This window comes from Egretta garzetta, unplaced genomic scaffold (genome assembly GCF_000687185.1).
Source record: "Egretta garzetta isolate BGI_Z169 unplaced genomic scaffold, ASM68718v1 scaffold557, whole genome shotgun sequence".
Classification (NCBI taxonomy): domain Eukaryota; kingdom Metazoa; phylum Chordata; class Aves; order Pelecaniformes; family Ardeidae; genus Egretta; species Egretta garzetta.
The window spans coordinates 798,389-816,131 of record NW_009260264.1 but is presented as its reverse complement, the minus strand read 5'-3'; the positions used below and the strand labels follow the sequence as shown (position 1 = coordinate 816,131).

Sequence of the window (17,743 nt, the reverse complement as noted above, 5' to 3'; positions counted from 1 at the left end):
AACATTCAAGGCCAGGTTGGATGGGGCTCTGAGCAACCTGATCTAGTTAGCGGTGTCCCTGCTGACTGCAGGGGGGTTGGACTAGATGACCTCTAGGGGTCCCTTCCAACCCTAAACATTCTATGATTCTATGATTATATAGTTTTAAAGGGAAAGGGCTCAGACACAATTTATTGTAGCTTAAAATACTTTCCTCAGCTGAGTAAGGATGACTGTGAGGCGTGATACCAGCCTTCCCAAAATGTCAAACAAACTACCAGTGAAAAAGATTAGTGATAAATTCAGTTACCTTGTATTTTTTCAGGCAGTATGTAAGTATAGGTGGTTAGAATTTAAGCAGAGACAGTTTAACATGGTGCCACCGAGTTCCATGCTATTAACTAGGTAAGCTGCTAACTTAAAAAATGGCAGTTCAGTCTCACGTCTAAGTCAAAACCAGCTTGAGTATTTCATCGATGTTGGCAACATGCTTATGTTATGCCGTCATAGAGCAACTAAGCATTGCTCAGACTAGTACTGTATGCTTTTGCAAGTCTTGCCTAGGTGCTTTCAAAAAGCTTGTTTGAAACCTGCAAAAGTTATCACACTGTGCTTCTTCAGCAGAGTTTCTCATATGCTGCTCTGACACTGGGGCAAGGATTTGGGCACTGTCCAGTGCTTGGGCTAAGGGAGGCAAGACAGTATTGCTCGTCTGGTTTCTTACCTTTGCAGCTTGAAAGACAGAATTGGGTTTGCTAGTTTTGCTCTGTTCACCTGAGCCGCCCTGCTGGAGTGTGCTAGCCACTGGAGGACGGTGCCGATGAATACTGGAGAGGAGCCAACGGGTGGTACCTTTTTCCACCGGCGCAGTTGTTTGCACAGCACACGCACGTCTGCCTACATCCTGATCTCTGCTGCCTGCCATATGTTGACATTTCTGCTTGACACAATGGATGCAAACTGCTCTTTGGTTAATTCAATAGTGGTTTGGTTTTTTTTTTAATTTTTTCATTTAACTTGTAAAAGATAATTGTAGACCTATTATTTCCATTTTTCTCTGAACTTCAGGAAGCCAGGAAAATAAATCATAAATTATTAATTCACTGAAAGTTTCCAGACCTTTACTTTGTGCTGTTGGATAGATTTTTGCAATTCATGTGAGACGACTGGGGCCGTGACAAAGCAGAGTTAGAAAAAGACATTGAAAGAAAATAAATTTTAAAGCCATACAAATAATTCAAAGGCCGTGATAAACCTGTGGCTGGGTTATAAAGAGTATTATTTGGTCATGTCACATTTGTGTGGTTGGTTAACCATGGTGATATTTACCTTTTAGCAGTTAAGATTTTTAATGCTGAGGAAAAATAATAGGGATGATTAAGAACTTGTAAGATCTTCATTCTTTCTGATACTAAAAATCTTAAAAGTCATATCAACATTTGATGTACAGAAGTGCCTCAATTAATATAGAATGTTGGGGGAAAAAACTAAACTTTCAGAATTATCTTAAAAATAGTTTGCTATTTATTGACATGGGTTTAGACTTTTTCATCTAAAGACTTAAAGATTATTTCAGTTCTCTTTGATTTCTTATAATTCTTCAGCTATTTCTGGTTTTAGATGCGTACAGTGGGTATAATAAACCCAGTGTTTGTTCACCTGTATAATAGTTTTATAGTACCGTGGTGGAAACATGGCATTTCAGGACATTGTATCATAAGGAGACTTAAGAAACCTGACTTTTTTTTTTTTTTTTTTAAACCATCTTCTTACAGGAAAGTCACTTCTCCATCTTCTCGGCAACTATTTTTCTAGTTATCTTCCTTCAGCTTATTCAGCAATATATGATGTTTATATAGGGTGGAACATTTCTCATGTTTCTGCTTTACAGATAAGATTACTATTATTTGTGCAGTTTATCTAAAAACATAGTGCAGATAACATGAATTCACCTATGGTACATGTTTCCTTATAAAAAAAGGAGAGGGAGGAATTAAAAGGGAATTCTGATTTGCAGGTGCTCTCTGGAGCTTTTAGTATCTGCTGCAGAATGTCAGTTCTCATAAAAGTATTTGAACAGGCTTAGCATGCAAAATTATATGAATTTGTAAGACTTAAAAAAGTGTTTATTTGCCAGTATCTGAAACCTTTCCCGCCTTGCTTTTGAATACACAGGGAAAGAACATTGGCTAATACATCAGTTAACAAACAAATAGAATTATTTCAGACTATTAAATGCCTTTTCCTGAAACCACTTTCTTTTTAAAAATATATTTTATTTAGGCAAATTGAAGTATACATAAATCATGGTGTTTTCTTAGACATATAAGTGGATTTCTTTGGATTATAGAAAGTGAAAAGGGTCTGACTTGTGAACTGGTACCCGTATTATTTCAAGTTATACTTTCAGAGTAGGCAAATGCTTTTTGCCTGGGCAACGTTGAATTCAAGTTTTGAGAGGCTGTAATAGTTGCCAGAGATTGTGTCCTTTTGAACAACAAATACAGCTCCACTCATAGCAGAAAATGCCAGAAATTGTCTCGTGTTTTCACGATTACGATTAGGACAAGCGAAAATAAGCTGCCAATTTGGATTTTGGACTTGGTACATGCAATCCCGATTTGTATCTGTTTAACGTGTAGCCTGTCTGTTGCAGCCTTGCCAGTGCTAAATTGCAAGCAATATTGACTTTCTAAATTTTTGTCAACAGCCCGACAGCAGGGGTGTTGTCTCTTACTTAACTACTGATTTTGTGTTAACTGAGTCACAACCTGTTGAGAGCAGTACTGGCTATCAGTACCGGTGACACCTCCTTTTACATCCCAGACTAGGCAAATTAACAGCTCTTCTAGCTTACTACTTGATTTAATTGACTCCATAAAAGCTCTTTGTTTGCTTACTTCAATCTAATGTGAGCTGTTAACTCCTTACCTTGAGTACTTTTTCTGCTTTCCTTGTGAAAAGGAAGGGAAAAGTAGTTTAAAATTTCTTTTAATTAGCAAGAAATTCTCTTCACATCATTATATATCTTACTGTTTTGTAGTATGCCCTTAAAGCTGTTCCTGTGGCACTTGGCTTACCGTAAATCATTGACCCTCAGAGCCAGGACATGGGACTTTGTCTTTTTGATTTTTGCTTCCTTTCCCCCTGCACCTTCCCCTTTTTCCCATTTTCTTTTTTTTTTACTTTCCAGGACACTAGCAAGAGACTATCAAAGTTGTATTTCTTTTAACTCTATGATTTGGTACTCTCAACAGTGACTAGTAAGAATTACTATTACATTACCTTCACAGTTCATAGAATCATTTAGGTTGGAAAAAGCCTTTAAGATCATCGAGTCCAACCTAACACTGCCAAGTCCACCACTAACCACGTCCTTAAGTGCCATGAGTGTTTCGTTTTCTTAATGCTTTAATTATCACTAAACTATTTTGTCAGGAATATAATTTAATTTTGCTTTTAACAGAGCAGTATGTCTTACGGTACTGGTAGCAATGAAATATTGTAATAATTAAATTCTAGAGGTATTGCATATTTTCTGTACCTTACAAAGTTATTTCAAATATAGAACAAGTTATTGTTGACATTCTCATTTTCCTGGACTAGGTTTTCTAGCTGGTTTTCGTTACAGTTCAGGGAAGGCGCAGATTGGAAATGCATTGAACAATTGTCTCTCCCTTTGTGTTGCATTTTAAAATTCATTCTTGTAGCTTACAGTAACTGCCTTATATGAACACGAATATGCTTGTTAATTCAGATGTGAATGGCTTTCCTTCTAAGTTACACTTGGCACCCACTGCCAGCTATCTCTGTTGAGCACACTTGCTGTAGGACCTGCTGTTAGGGAGAGGTGTTTGACATTTTCTATTTGCCAGTCTTTAATGTTATTACTATTAAGCTACCAAATTAATTTTACATCTGTATTCTTCACATCTTCAGCTCTAGCTGAAAAATAATATAAATATTCACATTAAAAGTTCTTTCTTTGTTTTGTAACGTAACTGAAAAAGGACTCTATCTTTGATAACAGTCGATCGCATTGTGAAAATAATGTTTTTTTGGTTTTTTTTTTTTTTTTTTTACAGGAAAAGCTCTTGTCCAGATCTCTTCAAAGAGGTGAAGATCTTCAGTTTGATCAGGTAGGAGATACATGCTTGAAGGCAGGTTTTATTGGATTAAGGTGGCCTCTGTTTTTGCAGCATAGTGGTTTCACTGTTGTAATGACTTGGAACATCCACATCTGAATCAGCGTCAGAAGTTTTTAGACCTTGAATGTTAGTTAGACTTCATTTTCCTTTGTAGATTATGACAGTAAGAAACTGCTAGGATAGATTAATTATTTAAAGGTGGCAATGAAATCTGGTGTAGGAAAGATGCTGAAAAATGATTGGACAAAAAGACTTAATTTATTTTTATTCCTGTTAACAGGCTTTGTGTAACCTCAGCCCGTATCACTTATTGTTACTACTTCAGAGAGTCAGAGTGGAATGGTTCCCTTGTGGTGACAGGAATTGTGAATTTTGATAGGGAATTTTGATCATTGTTTGGCAAAAGGAATTAAGGTGGTTTATCTCTGTTCATTGCTGGGTGTAGGAAACCCATATTAAGATCAGTTCTCCAGCAGTGCAGAAGACTGCAGAGTAAAAAGAAACTGGCGTATGGGAGAGAGGAGGATCCAGAGTGCACGGCCACAGCATCCAGTGACACAGCATAGAAGCTAGCCCTGTCACTGGGCCAGCTTTGTTCATCCAGAGGTCATTACGGAGTTAAGAATCTGAGTCTAAAAAGTGGCTTTAGCTATGCTGATATGGTGTCGGAGCTAGTAAGTGGTGTACTTCTCGAATAAAAAGAGCATGATTGAAAGACAGGAGGCACTCTGGGAGTAAGAAGGCATCTAGTTAACACTCATTCTCTCAGCTCAGTAAGTGGTGAGAAGTGGGATGGAGGAGGAAGGTGTGTAGTGTTGCCTGTCCCTATCATGAAAAAGTAAGATAGCTGTTTAATGGGATTATAAATTGTTTCTGTTGGAAGCATAACAAGGCAAAGAGCGCTGCTGTTAGATCCAAGTGTGCAAAATTGATAGGTTTTAGTTTTCAAAGAGTACAATTCTTTTATTTGTCATTGAGTTTTTAATTGGAACAAAATTGTAAATTTAGCTGAGAGAGATGAAACTTTGGAAAATTAGAAGGAAATTTTTATGTTGATACACTTCTAAACTGTTCAAATTTTTAGCTTTTTAGTACCAGTGCTTTCTCTTTATCATTCCCAGCACATCAAGAAGCTACCGGAGAGGAATTTTTTTATAGAGCATATATTGCATTTCTTAAAATATTTTTGCTTGTACAGCTTGAAACTGAAATAGCTTGTATTTTTCTTCTTTTGTTTGTTGTAGGAATCATACTTGGCAATTTCCTACTCTTGTCCTAAGACACCAAAACTTCATGATCACACAGAAGTGTATCTTGTCCATCTCAGTGATGTTGCTGAAAGCAGATGTGTCTCTGAGGTTCAGGCTTGTTTGGGACTAGGCATAACTTGAGCAATGTTTTCAGAACCAGGATCTTAGCCGTAGCTGGAATTTGGGCTCTAGCATCTTCCTATAATTTTGCATCTCTCTCTCCTTACTTCTCAATGTGCTGTTGGGTATGTTAAGAGCAGCAATTAATTAGCAATGTGTTACGGCCTTTAAGACTGGAGCACACTTTGCTGTTTCGGTCTGAGTAATTTAACTATACATCATGATAACTAGTCCAGCCCCGTCCTCTTGGGCATTACAGGATCTCTCTTTGTCTGGATTGCTGCTTTCAGCCTAGGCATAATTTAATGCTAAAATAAAAGGGGTTTATTTTTTCATTTTTATGTAAGATGATCTTGAATTTAGTATCCAAGCAGTATGGTAATTATTTTAAATAAAAAGAATAAGCATATAGCACATGTTCTGCTTAGCAGCTATGTAACACAAGCAAAGATTTCACCTTCCTGATAATTCCCATGCCTTTTCATTAAAATATTAAGGGTGTAAAACTTGCCAGAAAATAAATAATTATAATTTAAAAGTGATGTTTCATTTCAAGAGAAAAATGCTTTATAATGCCGGTAGTTTCTGGGTTTAGTGCTTTACCAATGGCAATTTTTTTAATGCATGTGGTACAGCTTTTTTCTGTGGAAGATGATGTAAATTGCCCAATGGCTGGAACGTTTATGAGTGGTAGTAGTGTTAATGTACTGTGTAAACTTGCAGGAAAACCTAAAGAAGACATTTAGTAAAGCTGAAAATGCAGCTTTCTTCTTTTTATTCTACTAATAAACCCATCAGTTCAGAAGAAGGGCAGAGTATAAGTGCTTTGTTAGGGGCATTTTGACACTTACATGTCAGCTTCACCTGTTTCTGTCCTGTCGTGCGTGTAGTTGCTGTATGAACGTAGCTCTCTGCAACATACTGGATATATTTATTTTTAGAGAAAGATAAATTAATGCATTTCCTCAGTGTTTAGGTTATTTGGGGTACGGAAATCGACAGTGCCTCAAATTTCATCATAATTTTTCTTTTCCTTTTCTCCTCTTCCTCTTCACCAGTTTTCACTATTTTTTTTTTTTTTTTACAAGGAGGTTTGTCAGACCTTTGCCACATCAGAAAATTCTCTTGAGCAACATTTTGATTTGTACATGTTCTATCTCATTATGCACTGCTTCATTTCAGATCACAGTATAACTTCACAGGGGTGAAATTGAGCTGTTTTTACTTTCCATTTCTAGAAGTCTGATGTTATCTTGGTTGGTTGATTGGGTATTTATTTTGTAAGGATATCGAAGCACAAGGAACAAGCTTACAACACGCTTGGTTTCCAAAGCAAGTCATAAAGATTTCAACATATATTAGTATAAGAATGAAGCTATTCTCAAAATTTAGCACTTGTTCCAAAATGCAAGGCATTATAGCAGGCCTACACAGTATTTCTAGCTTCTGTTTCATTCCTGTGTTTAAAGTACTTGATATGTTTTTGTGTTGCCTGCAATAACTGCCTTCATCTTTTCATGCAGTTAGCTCAACGTGTGTGCCTCTCCTGCAGCAGGCATGCCTAGTTTTCCCACTGAATCCCTTGTTAGTGAGTGTCCTATGGATGGACACAGTAAGAGCACGGATTCACCAAGGGGAAATCATGCCTGACCAATCTGATAGCCTTCTATGATGGCATGACCGGCTGGGTAGACAAAGGGAGAGCGGTGCTTCTGTTTCATTCCTGTGTTTAAAGTACTTGATATGTTTTTGTGTTGCCTGCAATAACTGCCTTCATCTTTTCGTGCAGTTAGCTCAATGTGTGTGCCTCTCCTGCAGCAGGCATGCCTACTTTTCCCACTGAATCCCTTGTTAGTGAGTGTCCTATGGATGGACACAGTAAGAGTCCTATTGATAGACATAATAAGAAAAACATGATCTCATTATTCTAATAAAAATTTCATAGTGAAACCTAGTTCCTCTTCAGGTTTGAATATATGCAGTTTGTATTGTATACTGGGATGTAACATTTTATGAACTTGCAGAGTAAGAATATGATTTTCAGGAAGTTTCTCCACTTGCTTGTATAATTCAGGGATTTTTCGGAGAGTCAAGAATAGTACTTAATTCTAGCTGACTGGTTAACAAGCTGAGTAGAGTATTCAGATTGTTGAATAGAGATCCTTCTGATGTTTCCTTATGGTTAACCTGGCCCCATCCCTTCCCTAAACCTGAAAAACCACGATGCTTCAAATGAGGACAAAGAAACAATGGTATTGATGCTATCTTGGTTTTCCGGAATAGTGAATAATAGATAAGTTATCACATGAGGGTGGCTTCTATTGAAACTTCTTGTATGAAAGATGCAAGAGGTAATTAATATGTGGGATGAGTGAGCAATGTGGTAACTCTCCTTTTCCAGGCAGTGTTTTGGGAATGGGCTTGCTCCCTGCTGCCTCCTGGCAAGGAGTTTATAGCTGCTTTATGCTGTCTTCAGTCATTCTGCTCTCCAAGGCTGGCACTGATGAGCTCTGTTTAAGTTAAAGGAAGCCTCCGGAGTTTAAGTTTCTTATCATGTTAAGGTCTTCATTCTGTAATGGTTTCTGTTGCCACTGTTTCACAGATAAATTTACAATATGTGTTTTCTGAAAGAAAGTAGTAGACAGGGGAGCTACGCTGAAAGTAAATATAACTTGCGATCTAGACAGTCAAATGTCTTAAAAGTAGAGTAGAATATCTAAAAAGCAGTTATTTTTGTTTGCATAATGACCAAAGATGCATGTTTTGGAAGGTTTAGGAGGGTTATCTCTTATCTGTCATTTGTAACATAAAGGTACGTATACTTCAGAGATACATATGGCAACATTCAGGGACATCCTAAAATATCTGCTGTTTTATCAATGGTTTTATTTGGGTTATCTGAATAAATTTAGGATTCTGTGATCTCTGTGAGCTTTGGAACGCTTTGCTTAAATATCTCATAATAGTTGACTTAAAGTGTCGTATTTACAGTCATTGTCCTAGATGAAAATGATACATAAATTTGCCACTTTGTAAAATTATATGATATATAGTTTAGAATGTTAAATACAAATCTGGAAGACTTATTATAATTCTGGGATTTTTAGATTGCTTTATCATGCTAAACTATTTATCTTAATTTTTTTCAGTTGATAAGCTCTATGAGCTCAGTAGCAGAGCACTGTCTCCCCTCCTTACTACGCACCTTGTTTGACTGGTACAGGCGTCAAAATGGAACAGAAGATGAATCTTATGAATATAGACCTCGATCTAGCACAAAATCAAAGGGGTAAGAGTTCTCCTTGCAAAAGTCGGTTTGATTTTTGTGTGCTTTCTGGTAAGAAAATGTGTGCTTTGTACTGTTTTTGACAAGTATTTTATATTTGGATGTGTCATTACCTAAATCTGTGTAGAAAGAGCATGGGCTTCTTTGAGGTAGTGTATTTAACTTGCGTAGATGATATACATGAAGTGACTTAATGATTTGGGGGTTGATATATAGAAGGTAGTTGAACACTGGTAATTCCAAGCTAGTTTGTCCCCTTTTTGAATTGTTTGGTTGTTGGCAGGTCCTTTTAGAAGGGGGCAGGATGTCAGTGCTGCACAAAACCCCAAAGTCTTTCTAACTATCCATTTATATACATGTGCAACAATGATTGCATGAAAGACATGTATATCTGTTCTCTGTGATATTTGTGTTCAGTCTTGTGTATGATATGTGTGTTCTTGATTTCTTGTTTTAGGGATGACCAACAACGTGAAAGAGATTATCTACTTGAAAGGAGGGACTTAGCTGTAGATTTCATTTTTTGTTTAGTTTTAATAGAGGTTCTAAAACAGGTAAGCTCTTTTGCTTTGGTAAACTTTTTATCTTTTGCTTTTAATGTCAGTTTTGATCATCACCTTTAAATTTTTATATTAAAAACTGGAGCATATGTATGATGAGCATATGCAAGGCTGTAATTCTGCTCTCAGTTGCATAAAACCTTTGGCCTCTTCTGTCTTTTCTTTACATGCCTGCATTATCTCAGTTCACGTCTTGGATCCACTAAGCCAAAGCTGCTGATATACTGCAAAAAGCAAAATTGTAAAAAAATAACGTTTTTTTGTGTTCAGTGCCTTTTGTCTGCTTAAACGTTTTTGAAATACAATGTGAAATCATTGAATGATAAGATTAAAATATCACTTTTTCAAAAAAATTAGGAAGGGTATGTAATTTTGCTTTGCCTTATAATGTAGTGCTAGATGACCTTACATGCACAATTTCTGTTAATATAAAATTCGGGTTGGTATAAGGATAAGAGGATAGAGTTTGGCTTCAAGTAGCAGCATTTTTTTCTTCTACTGTAAGAAGGGGTCTGAAACATGAAGCAGATGAGCAAATTTCATTTTTCAAATGCTTAAGTAGTTTATGTCTTTTATGTATAGGGACATGAAAATTAAGTGACTTTCTGTCACTAAGCAAGGACTATGGTTTAGTTTGCAAATAATTTGTAGGAGGTTTATGCAGTTGTGTATGGAGTGTTTGTGATATAGGTAAAAAAGAAAACAGTAAAACAAAAGAGCTGCCTATCCTTCTCTTGAGACACTGACAAATCATCCAAAGTGATATTCCTATACTGCATGCACAGAGATGCAGAGAATAGTATTAAAGCCATCAAACTCTTATGTGTTAGTGTTTTACTGAAAATCTTTAGTTCATGCTCTCTTCCTGCCTAAGTTGTCTATCAGTGGTAAAGAAAAAGGGAAATGGAATAGATTGTTTAGGATTGCAGTGTTGTATGGGTAGCTTCCGTATTTTGAACTGGTACTAGTTTTTCTGTTAAGTAGAATATGTGTTGCCAGTGATTCGGATGTCAGGAGAGGTGCCGAAGTTTTGATCTTGAAGCGAGTCTGTGGTCTTTTAAACCTGAAAAAAGTGGTGATGTCAAAGAGAACCTCAGTAAAAAAGGGCCTTCTAATCAATGCTTTGTTGTAGTTTCTCACCAAATTGTTACTGCTAGGAAGATTTTTAGATGTTTTGTCTGTTTTCATCTGCAGAAAGTCTAAAATGGAGACGATCATATCTTTTTGCATTCTTATTTTTTTGGTTTTGTCTTCCTTTATAACAAGATGAATTGCATTTCAAGGTTAAATCTGTAATAGTAAAACCACACAAGGTAGAAAGTGTGGAAAGATGCATAGGTAACCTAGTCTGATAAATTTTGGTGACAAATTCATAGTGTTTACATTACTGTTGTTTATTTTATTATGAATTTAATCCCTAAAAGCCAGTATTGCAAATAATTTAAGAGAATACAGGTCAATACCGGTTGTGTAAATGTTCATATGTTGCAGAATTGACTTGATATTGTATGCCAACAAATGATGTGTCCTTTGGCAGTAGTGGGAGAGATTTCTACTGGGCATTTCACAGTACTGTTTATTTACATACATGCATAGTTACATACGTATAAATGATATCTGCATTTCAGATACCTGTTCATCCAGTGCCAGATCCTTTAGTACATGAAGTTCTAAACTTGGCTTTTAAGCACTTTAAACATAAGGAAGGGTAAGTTTCACTTGTGTACTTGAAAATATTTTCTGTGTATTACCAGCCTGTGCTTGATTGTTGTCGTTGTTCTCCTTTGCCTCACATGGAACATGTTGGTGATAATACTGTAAACAAACACTGATTGATATCTTTAAGTTGAAAACATACCTTGAAAGAACACAGCTGTGTTCAATATAACGCTCAATTTATTTTGCTTAGAATTTACAGGATGATTTGCATAGTGAGCCAGAGTAAGAAGAGTCCAAGTCTGGATAACTATAGTAAAATTCCTATGCAGAGTATGTCTCGTGTCTGCTCAGTGAAACAACATCTTTTTAAATGTCACCCATGCATTTTATGCTTGACTTTTCATTGGTTTTATGGTGATAATCTGCCTTGCTATGGAACAAACTTCTTGTTTGTAATGGAGAACACTCTTGGGGTTTACAAGAACAAAGTTGTATTTAACACCTTTTGTTTTCTCTTCAGGTATTCAGGAACCAACACTGGGAATGTGCATATTATTGCAGACTTATACGCAGAAGTGACAGGGGTTCTTGCTCAATCAAAGTAAGTTCAGTCTCTTGACTTTTCTTGTGTTTGGAGAAAAATTACTCTAGACTTAAAGACTATTTAAGATAGCAGTATGACCCAAGTAACTAATTCTTTAAGTGTCAAGTGTAGTCAGGTGTAGTCTGGCACGTCCATCTCATGTTCCAGCACAATAAATTTGAACAAATCGAGAAAAATTCTTCAGTACAATACTGAATTGCTTTGCTGTCAACTTATAGGTGCAGGGAAAGGAGGCCTAGTGTCAGTCAGTAGTTGTTGTTCAGTTAATGAGTGTATTCTAATGTGCTGATCGTCACAGGCACTCTTAAATGCCTAGATTTTACATATCGGGTTCATCTTGCTTGTGTTTCTTTTGCTGTAGGTGCTGTTATCGTTAACGGCCTAAAGAAATCTGTTCAAAATTATACGCATCATATAAAAGTAACTAACAATGCAAATAATTGCCATCTCTATCCCTTGTTCAGGTTTCAAGCTGTTAGGAAGAAGTTTGTCACTGAATTAAAGGAACTGCGACAAAAAGAACAGAGTCCTCATGTAGTACAAAGTATCATCAGTTTGATTATGGGAATGAAGTTTTTTCGAGTAAAGATGTATCCCGTGGAGGATTTTGAAGCATCATTTCAGTTCATGCAGGTAAATGAATATTACGGAAAACTGAAATGAGCATAATTTTAATTGTTTAAGTCATGAAGCTACAATGATGCTTGCTGTCATCAGTCGCTCACTCTACTTGTGTGTCGTCCTTCATCCTTTTCTTTTTAGTTCATAAGTTCTCAGAGGTATGAATCATTTGTTTCTCTGCAGCTCGTGAGTACCTAGCGTAATGAGAACCCGTTCTCCATTGTCTCAGTAATGTGGCAAACCTGTAATACATGGATTTATTCAAGACTAAATGAAAATGAGTAGCAGTCAAATAATTTTCTTTCTTTATGAAAGCAGAGGGTTAAAGAAAAAAAGTTACTCAATACATGTTTTTTTAACAACTGAGATGCCAAGAAACGCTTTTGTTTAAAAAACATTTCAGTTAATTTTCAGAGAGACTTAAAATCTTTTTGTTTGCTTCTCTAGATTGTGGATTAAAAGTTGTCTTAATTAATAACTTGCCCATTCCACAGTAACTGAAGTTATTGCAACTTGGTTGTAAATTTTCGTAGAGGTATTTAACAGCCATTGACATTTATTTCAATCCTGAAAAACCGAACATACACATAGGTGCTTTAGATGGTGTCCAGAGCAGTCAATTTGGTATAGTGGAGTATGCATACATGTGTATGGATTATTTATCTGTAAAATTTTCTTTGCATCAAAGTCACCTTGAAAATTAAAATGAGTATATAAAAATAAAATATTATTTTCTAATAATTTCAATAGAGATAAGCATTTATTTTCTAAAACGTCAGAATAGCTGTGCATATTTATATTCTGAGTACTCTATATTCTGAGTAGAAAGTAAATAGCTATCTGGTATTAAAAATATTCTTCTTTCAATTTCTTTTTAATTGCTGGGGGAAACAGGTTTTAAAGTTTCTAATCTTTTGTAAAGTTGCTATTGTCAAGGACTATAAGACTAACTTAAACACGTTGCATGTTTTAAATTCAAGCTGGCAATTAATGTGGTACTGCTAGTGGTTTTTATGGCATAATGACATTTGTCTTCTTTTTTCTGAATATTTTTCTAATACTTCCTTACTAAGGAATGTGCTCAGTACTTCCTGGAAGTAAAAGATAAAGATATAAAACATGCACTTGCTGGTTTGTTTGTGGAAATTCTCATCCCTGTGGCTGCTGTAAGTATTTTTTTTTCCCCATGCTATTCCTCTCAGTTTCAGTTAGGCTTAAAATTGCTTCCATTAATCCTCACAATATTACATTTTTACAGATTCAAGAAGCCTTAAGTTAAGTAGATTACAAGTACCTACCTAACCTTTTAAGGGGAAATGTGCCAGTGTGATTTCTGTATTAGCTAGTTTCTAGTCTTTTTTCAGAACTCTTAAAATTCTCTGTTTTCTAGACCCTTTTATCACCAGAGCGCTGTGGAATCTTATCTTTCTCTAAAAATTTGAAATTTCCTTGGTTTAATATTTGTTTACTCAAGCGCCCCATTGACTTTTCTTTATTAGTCAAAATCTGTTAAGTTCTTTCTAGAATAAACTGAGGTATGTAACGTTTTTACAGTCTGATAAGGGAGGGTGTGAACTCCTGCAGGAAAGAAGAATATAGGGTTTGGCTAATTAAATAAAAATTGTTCGTAGAGGTGAGTGTCCACTAGATGTAACCCTTCAGGTGGAAGAGTTTTAAATCTAAAGCTAGAAATTTTACTCAGCAGCCATGAACAAGAAAAAAACCTTGATATCATCACAGTGTTGCATGTACAGTGCCGGTAACGCTGCTTGTGAGAATGCTGCAGTCAGGACAGGTTCTCCCCCTTCTTCCCAGGCGGCTTTGCTCAGTTGTATAAAACTTGGTCAACAGGTCAACAAGAAGTTATCGCAGCTCAGTATACCTCAAGCTGGCCATTTGCCACAAGCCCAGAAAGTTTCATTGTAGTAAGATGGATACCCGCTGTGATTGTTGTCTAAAATGATAGTTGTATTAGCAAATGTTAGGCCATAGTGTGTTTGGCATGCTATCCAGAAAAATGGCAGGTCATGGTTCCATGTTATGACTGATAATAGGAGCATATCTTGCTATATATGGAGAGCTGGGACATATAGATCCCATTTTGTAGAACGGGATCTACAAAGACTAGCATGCCGGGTGGGGATCCCATCTAAGCAAGCCTGTAGGAGAAGAAAGATAAATATCTCTGAACCCTGCATTCTCTTTCAAGTGGTCTGCCTTGCCCTGAGCCATGGGGAAATGCTTCTCACCCTTCACTGTTTAAGAACCTTGGCTTTTTTTGGTTTTGTTTTTTTTAAATTAGAAAGGAGACAATCCCTTTTAAGGCTTGACCACAAAGAGGTGGTGTTAGTAGTAGCTGTTTGTTGACTGAAGTCCTGATCTTACCTGGGCATACTTACACTCTTCTAGAACATAATTTCTTGTGCTGTTAAAAAGTAAATGCATTTGTCATTTTGAACTCCATAGTTGCTCAGGGTGCATAGTTGGAGTAGGGGTGCATAGTGAAAGCACTGAGCATTTAGGTAAAGATGAATATTAACTTGCAAAATCATAATTTAAATATAGTGAAAACTGCACGTACAGTAATGAAGCAGAAGGAGCATTTGGGAGTTGGGACTATCGGGTGGTAACGGTGGAGGCATGCACACCGGCTGTGCAGAACGTGCGTGTTTTGCGGATTGCTTCCTACAAGCATAGCCTGAATCAGCACTTTAAACGGTTGGTGAGGAAGGCTTGATCCTTCCTTCTGACTCATTGAGTCTCTAATCATTTCATACAAATGGAGCTTCTTAAATAGAAGCGGAGAGCCCCATCCCAGATTGAGATGCAGTTGAGAGGGTTAGTCATTCTTATGGAAGATGTGAGATGCAAGTTTGAATCTTTTTTGAAGCAGATGAAGGAACTGAATCTAGATTTTTCTGTATCTTGGAAACAGAAAATTGCTGAAGCAAGGAAGCTATTAGTTTTTGGCACTGTGACTTCTTTACTGTCATTCTCTTGCTTAGTCTCTCAGGCATTTTAAAAAATATGACCTGACTTGGACCCTGCAGGTATGACAGATGACAGTGTATTTTACAGTGGGGAAGTTAAGGCTGATCTGTAAGCCCAAGGTTATATCCCAAGGCCACAGTGTCATGCTGCAAAAACTATTTTCTCATGTGGAGCTAGCGGGGTACTGATCATCTTATAGCTAAAGAATAGCAGAAGGTAAATAATTTGGGGGGATGTAGGAAGTGATTTAAAACATAACTACTTTCTCAATTCTTTCTGTTTGGATTTGTACACATTACAGAGATACTATACACTATTTCTTATGCTTCCCCATCATGAACGTTTTCAGAGTGTTCTTACCAAGGTGGACATGACATATCTTTTAACAACTTTGAATGATAAAAACTAATAAAAATTACCTTATATTTAAGGAAGTTAGGAGTAGAAAGGATATCTTCTGGAAAAAACAACCCCCTCTCCAACTTCCCACCCCCCAATTTGATAAATAAAGCAGAGACACAGTATAAAACAGTAGTTGAGAATAGTGTTTAAATGGATCATCACAGGTATCCAGAGAGAAGCACAAGAGACTTGTGGGGGTTTTGATGAAGCAGGTAGCTGGCTTTTTTGTGGAAGGAAGGCTATTCTGTATGCAAGGACAGAGTGGGTAAAAAAGGTGTAGGGCTCCATGTATCTGTTTCATTAATTCTGAAAGCTGAACAAAGACCACTTACATGGTTCATTGGCTGGCAGTCCTGTGTATCATTTCCTAAGTTTTCAGTTTTCAGTACTGGAGGACATAAAAGAAAAGGGGACCACTGAGGAGGGGAACAGTGAAAAAGTTATGGCTATTCCTTTTTTAAATGTATGAAATTATGCTTTTAAATAGTTTTATTGTAGTTTTTATTTGTTAGATGGTGGCAAATATTTTTTTTCTTTAAGTATGGAATACTGGCCACATTCTTAAAACAGTGGTTTTTTTAATGGATTTTGGGTTTGTTTGTTTGTTTTTAACTGTATGATTGTAGTGCATGACATGATTTCTTATGCTTCTGTTTATATTTCAGATAATTACATGTAAATACTTAACCTAATGTGAGATTTAACTTTGAATGTTCTTGAATTCATGGTCATCTTAATGTATGTGTAAATTGCCTTCTGTATAAACTTTTAAACCCATTACTTTGTGTATTTTTTTCAATAGGCTGTTAAAAATGAAGTGAATGTGCCATGTTTGAAAAATTTTGTGGAGATGCTTTATCAGACTACCTTTGAATTGAGTTCAAGAAAGAAGCATTCACTGGTATTTTAAAGAAATATTTCAACTTCTCCATTTTGCTCATCTTAGACTTTTAAGCTAGTACATTATATAAGAAAAGATACCAGGTGTATTAATTTATATCTTAACTCCCCAGTGGAATTGTAATTAAATTCACACTGTGTATGTGCATTTGCTCTAATTCTGATTTGTTTGTTTGTGCAAGATATGTGCTCTGTTATCTCACTTGTGAGACTGTCTTGAAATCAATGCTTGTTTTTGATTATTTTAGTAGGTTTTAGCACAGAGTTACTTAGCCTCATGTCTCTTCTAAACAGAACTTGCATTCAGGGAGTCTGTGTATTTAAATTACGCTTACAAGATGGAAGAAGATGGAAGTGTCAAAGACTTTTCCAGCAAAATAGCAGCCTGTTATTAGCCCTACTCTGCCTGTTTTCTTCTCTCCTGATACACTTTGTTGTTTTTTTTTTTCCCGTATTTTGTATCATCTCTTTCGGATATAAATATCTGTGGGGTTCTTTTTTTTTCCCCTAAGACGCATCTTAGCTTTTCCCCTAAAACTGCATCTTAGAAAGGATTTAAATCTCTCAATAATGCAGTATTTGGTAATTCTTCGTGACCATGGCAGCCATGTTTCAAGTTGATTTGCTTCACTTCGCTTGAAATGTAGAGCTAGATTTTGTATTACAATTGGCATATTCAGTAAATGCAAGTGAACTTAAAATTATTTATCCTCACTTTCATGTTAGGGATGAGCTTTACTTTCTGGTATTCTGAGCATATAAAGCATATGTCACTGTACATGGTTAAACTCTGTATGTAGGAATAACATAAAGTAGTTGATGTTATTGTTCACAATGCCATTTTATTTATGAAGTCAGAAACATTGTTACATCAAGATTACAATTTATCTATTCATCCCCATTCTTTAATTTTGCTTCATAACAAGATAATCTGCAGTCAGATTTGGTATTAATCACCATGATATATTCTGTTAAAGTATGTGGTGTTTAAACAAATCTCATGTTACTAAAGCAAAGCAAAGCCATACTAGCCTGCATATTCACAGACTTCATTAAATTGTGCTTCATTTCTTCCTAAAAAGCAGACCTTGAAGAGAAGTAACATTTCTGACAACCTAAAGTCTGCCTTGGCTTTTACTGAGTTGATGATGTTTTTCCTGAATATTATTCTTAGAGGCAGTTCCCTCTCCCTACATGTAGGACCCCATGAATTGAATCATTTC

General features: G+C 36.2%; 1 protein-coding gene across 2 annotated transcripts in view; it reads left to right on the top strand.

The window, feature by feature from the left end:
* FRYL (FRY like transcription coactivator) overlaps nucleotides 1–17,743 on the top strand; it is a 156,395-nt gene that overhangs the window by 61,001 nt on the left and 77,651 nt on the right. For both annotated transcript variants that reach the window (XM_035897671.1, XM_035897670.1), the window contains 8 exons: nucleotides 4,065–4,118; nucleotides 8,647–8,786; nucleotides 9,241–9,337; nucleotides 10,972–11,051; nucleotides 11,523–11,603; nucleotides 12,071–12,239; nucleotides 13,301–13,393; nucleotides 16,423–16,521. In XM_035897671.1, coding sequence (XP_035753564.1) covers nucleotides 4,065–4,118; nucleotides 8,647–8,786; nucleotides 9,241–9,337; nucleotides 10,972–11,051; nucleotides 11,523–11,603; nucleotides 12,071–12,239; nucleotides 13,301–13,393; nucleotides 16,423–16,521 — 813 coding nt within the window. The remainder of the gene's footprint in view (nucleotides 1–4,064; nucleotides 4,119–8,646; nucleotides 8,787–9,240; nucleotides 9,338–10,971; nucleotides 11,052–11,522; nucleotides 11,604–12,070; nucleotides 12,240–13,300; nucleotides 13,394–16,422; nucleotides 16,522–17,743) is intronic.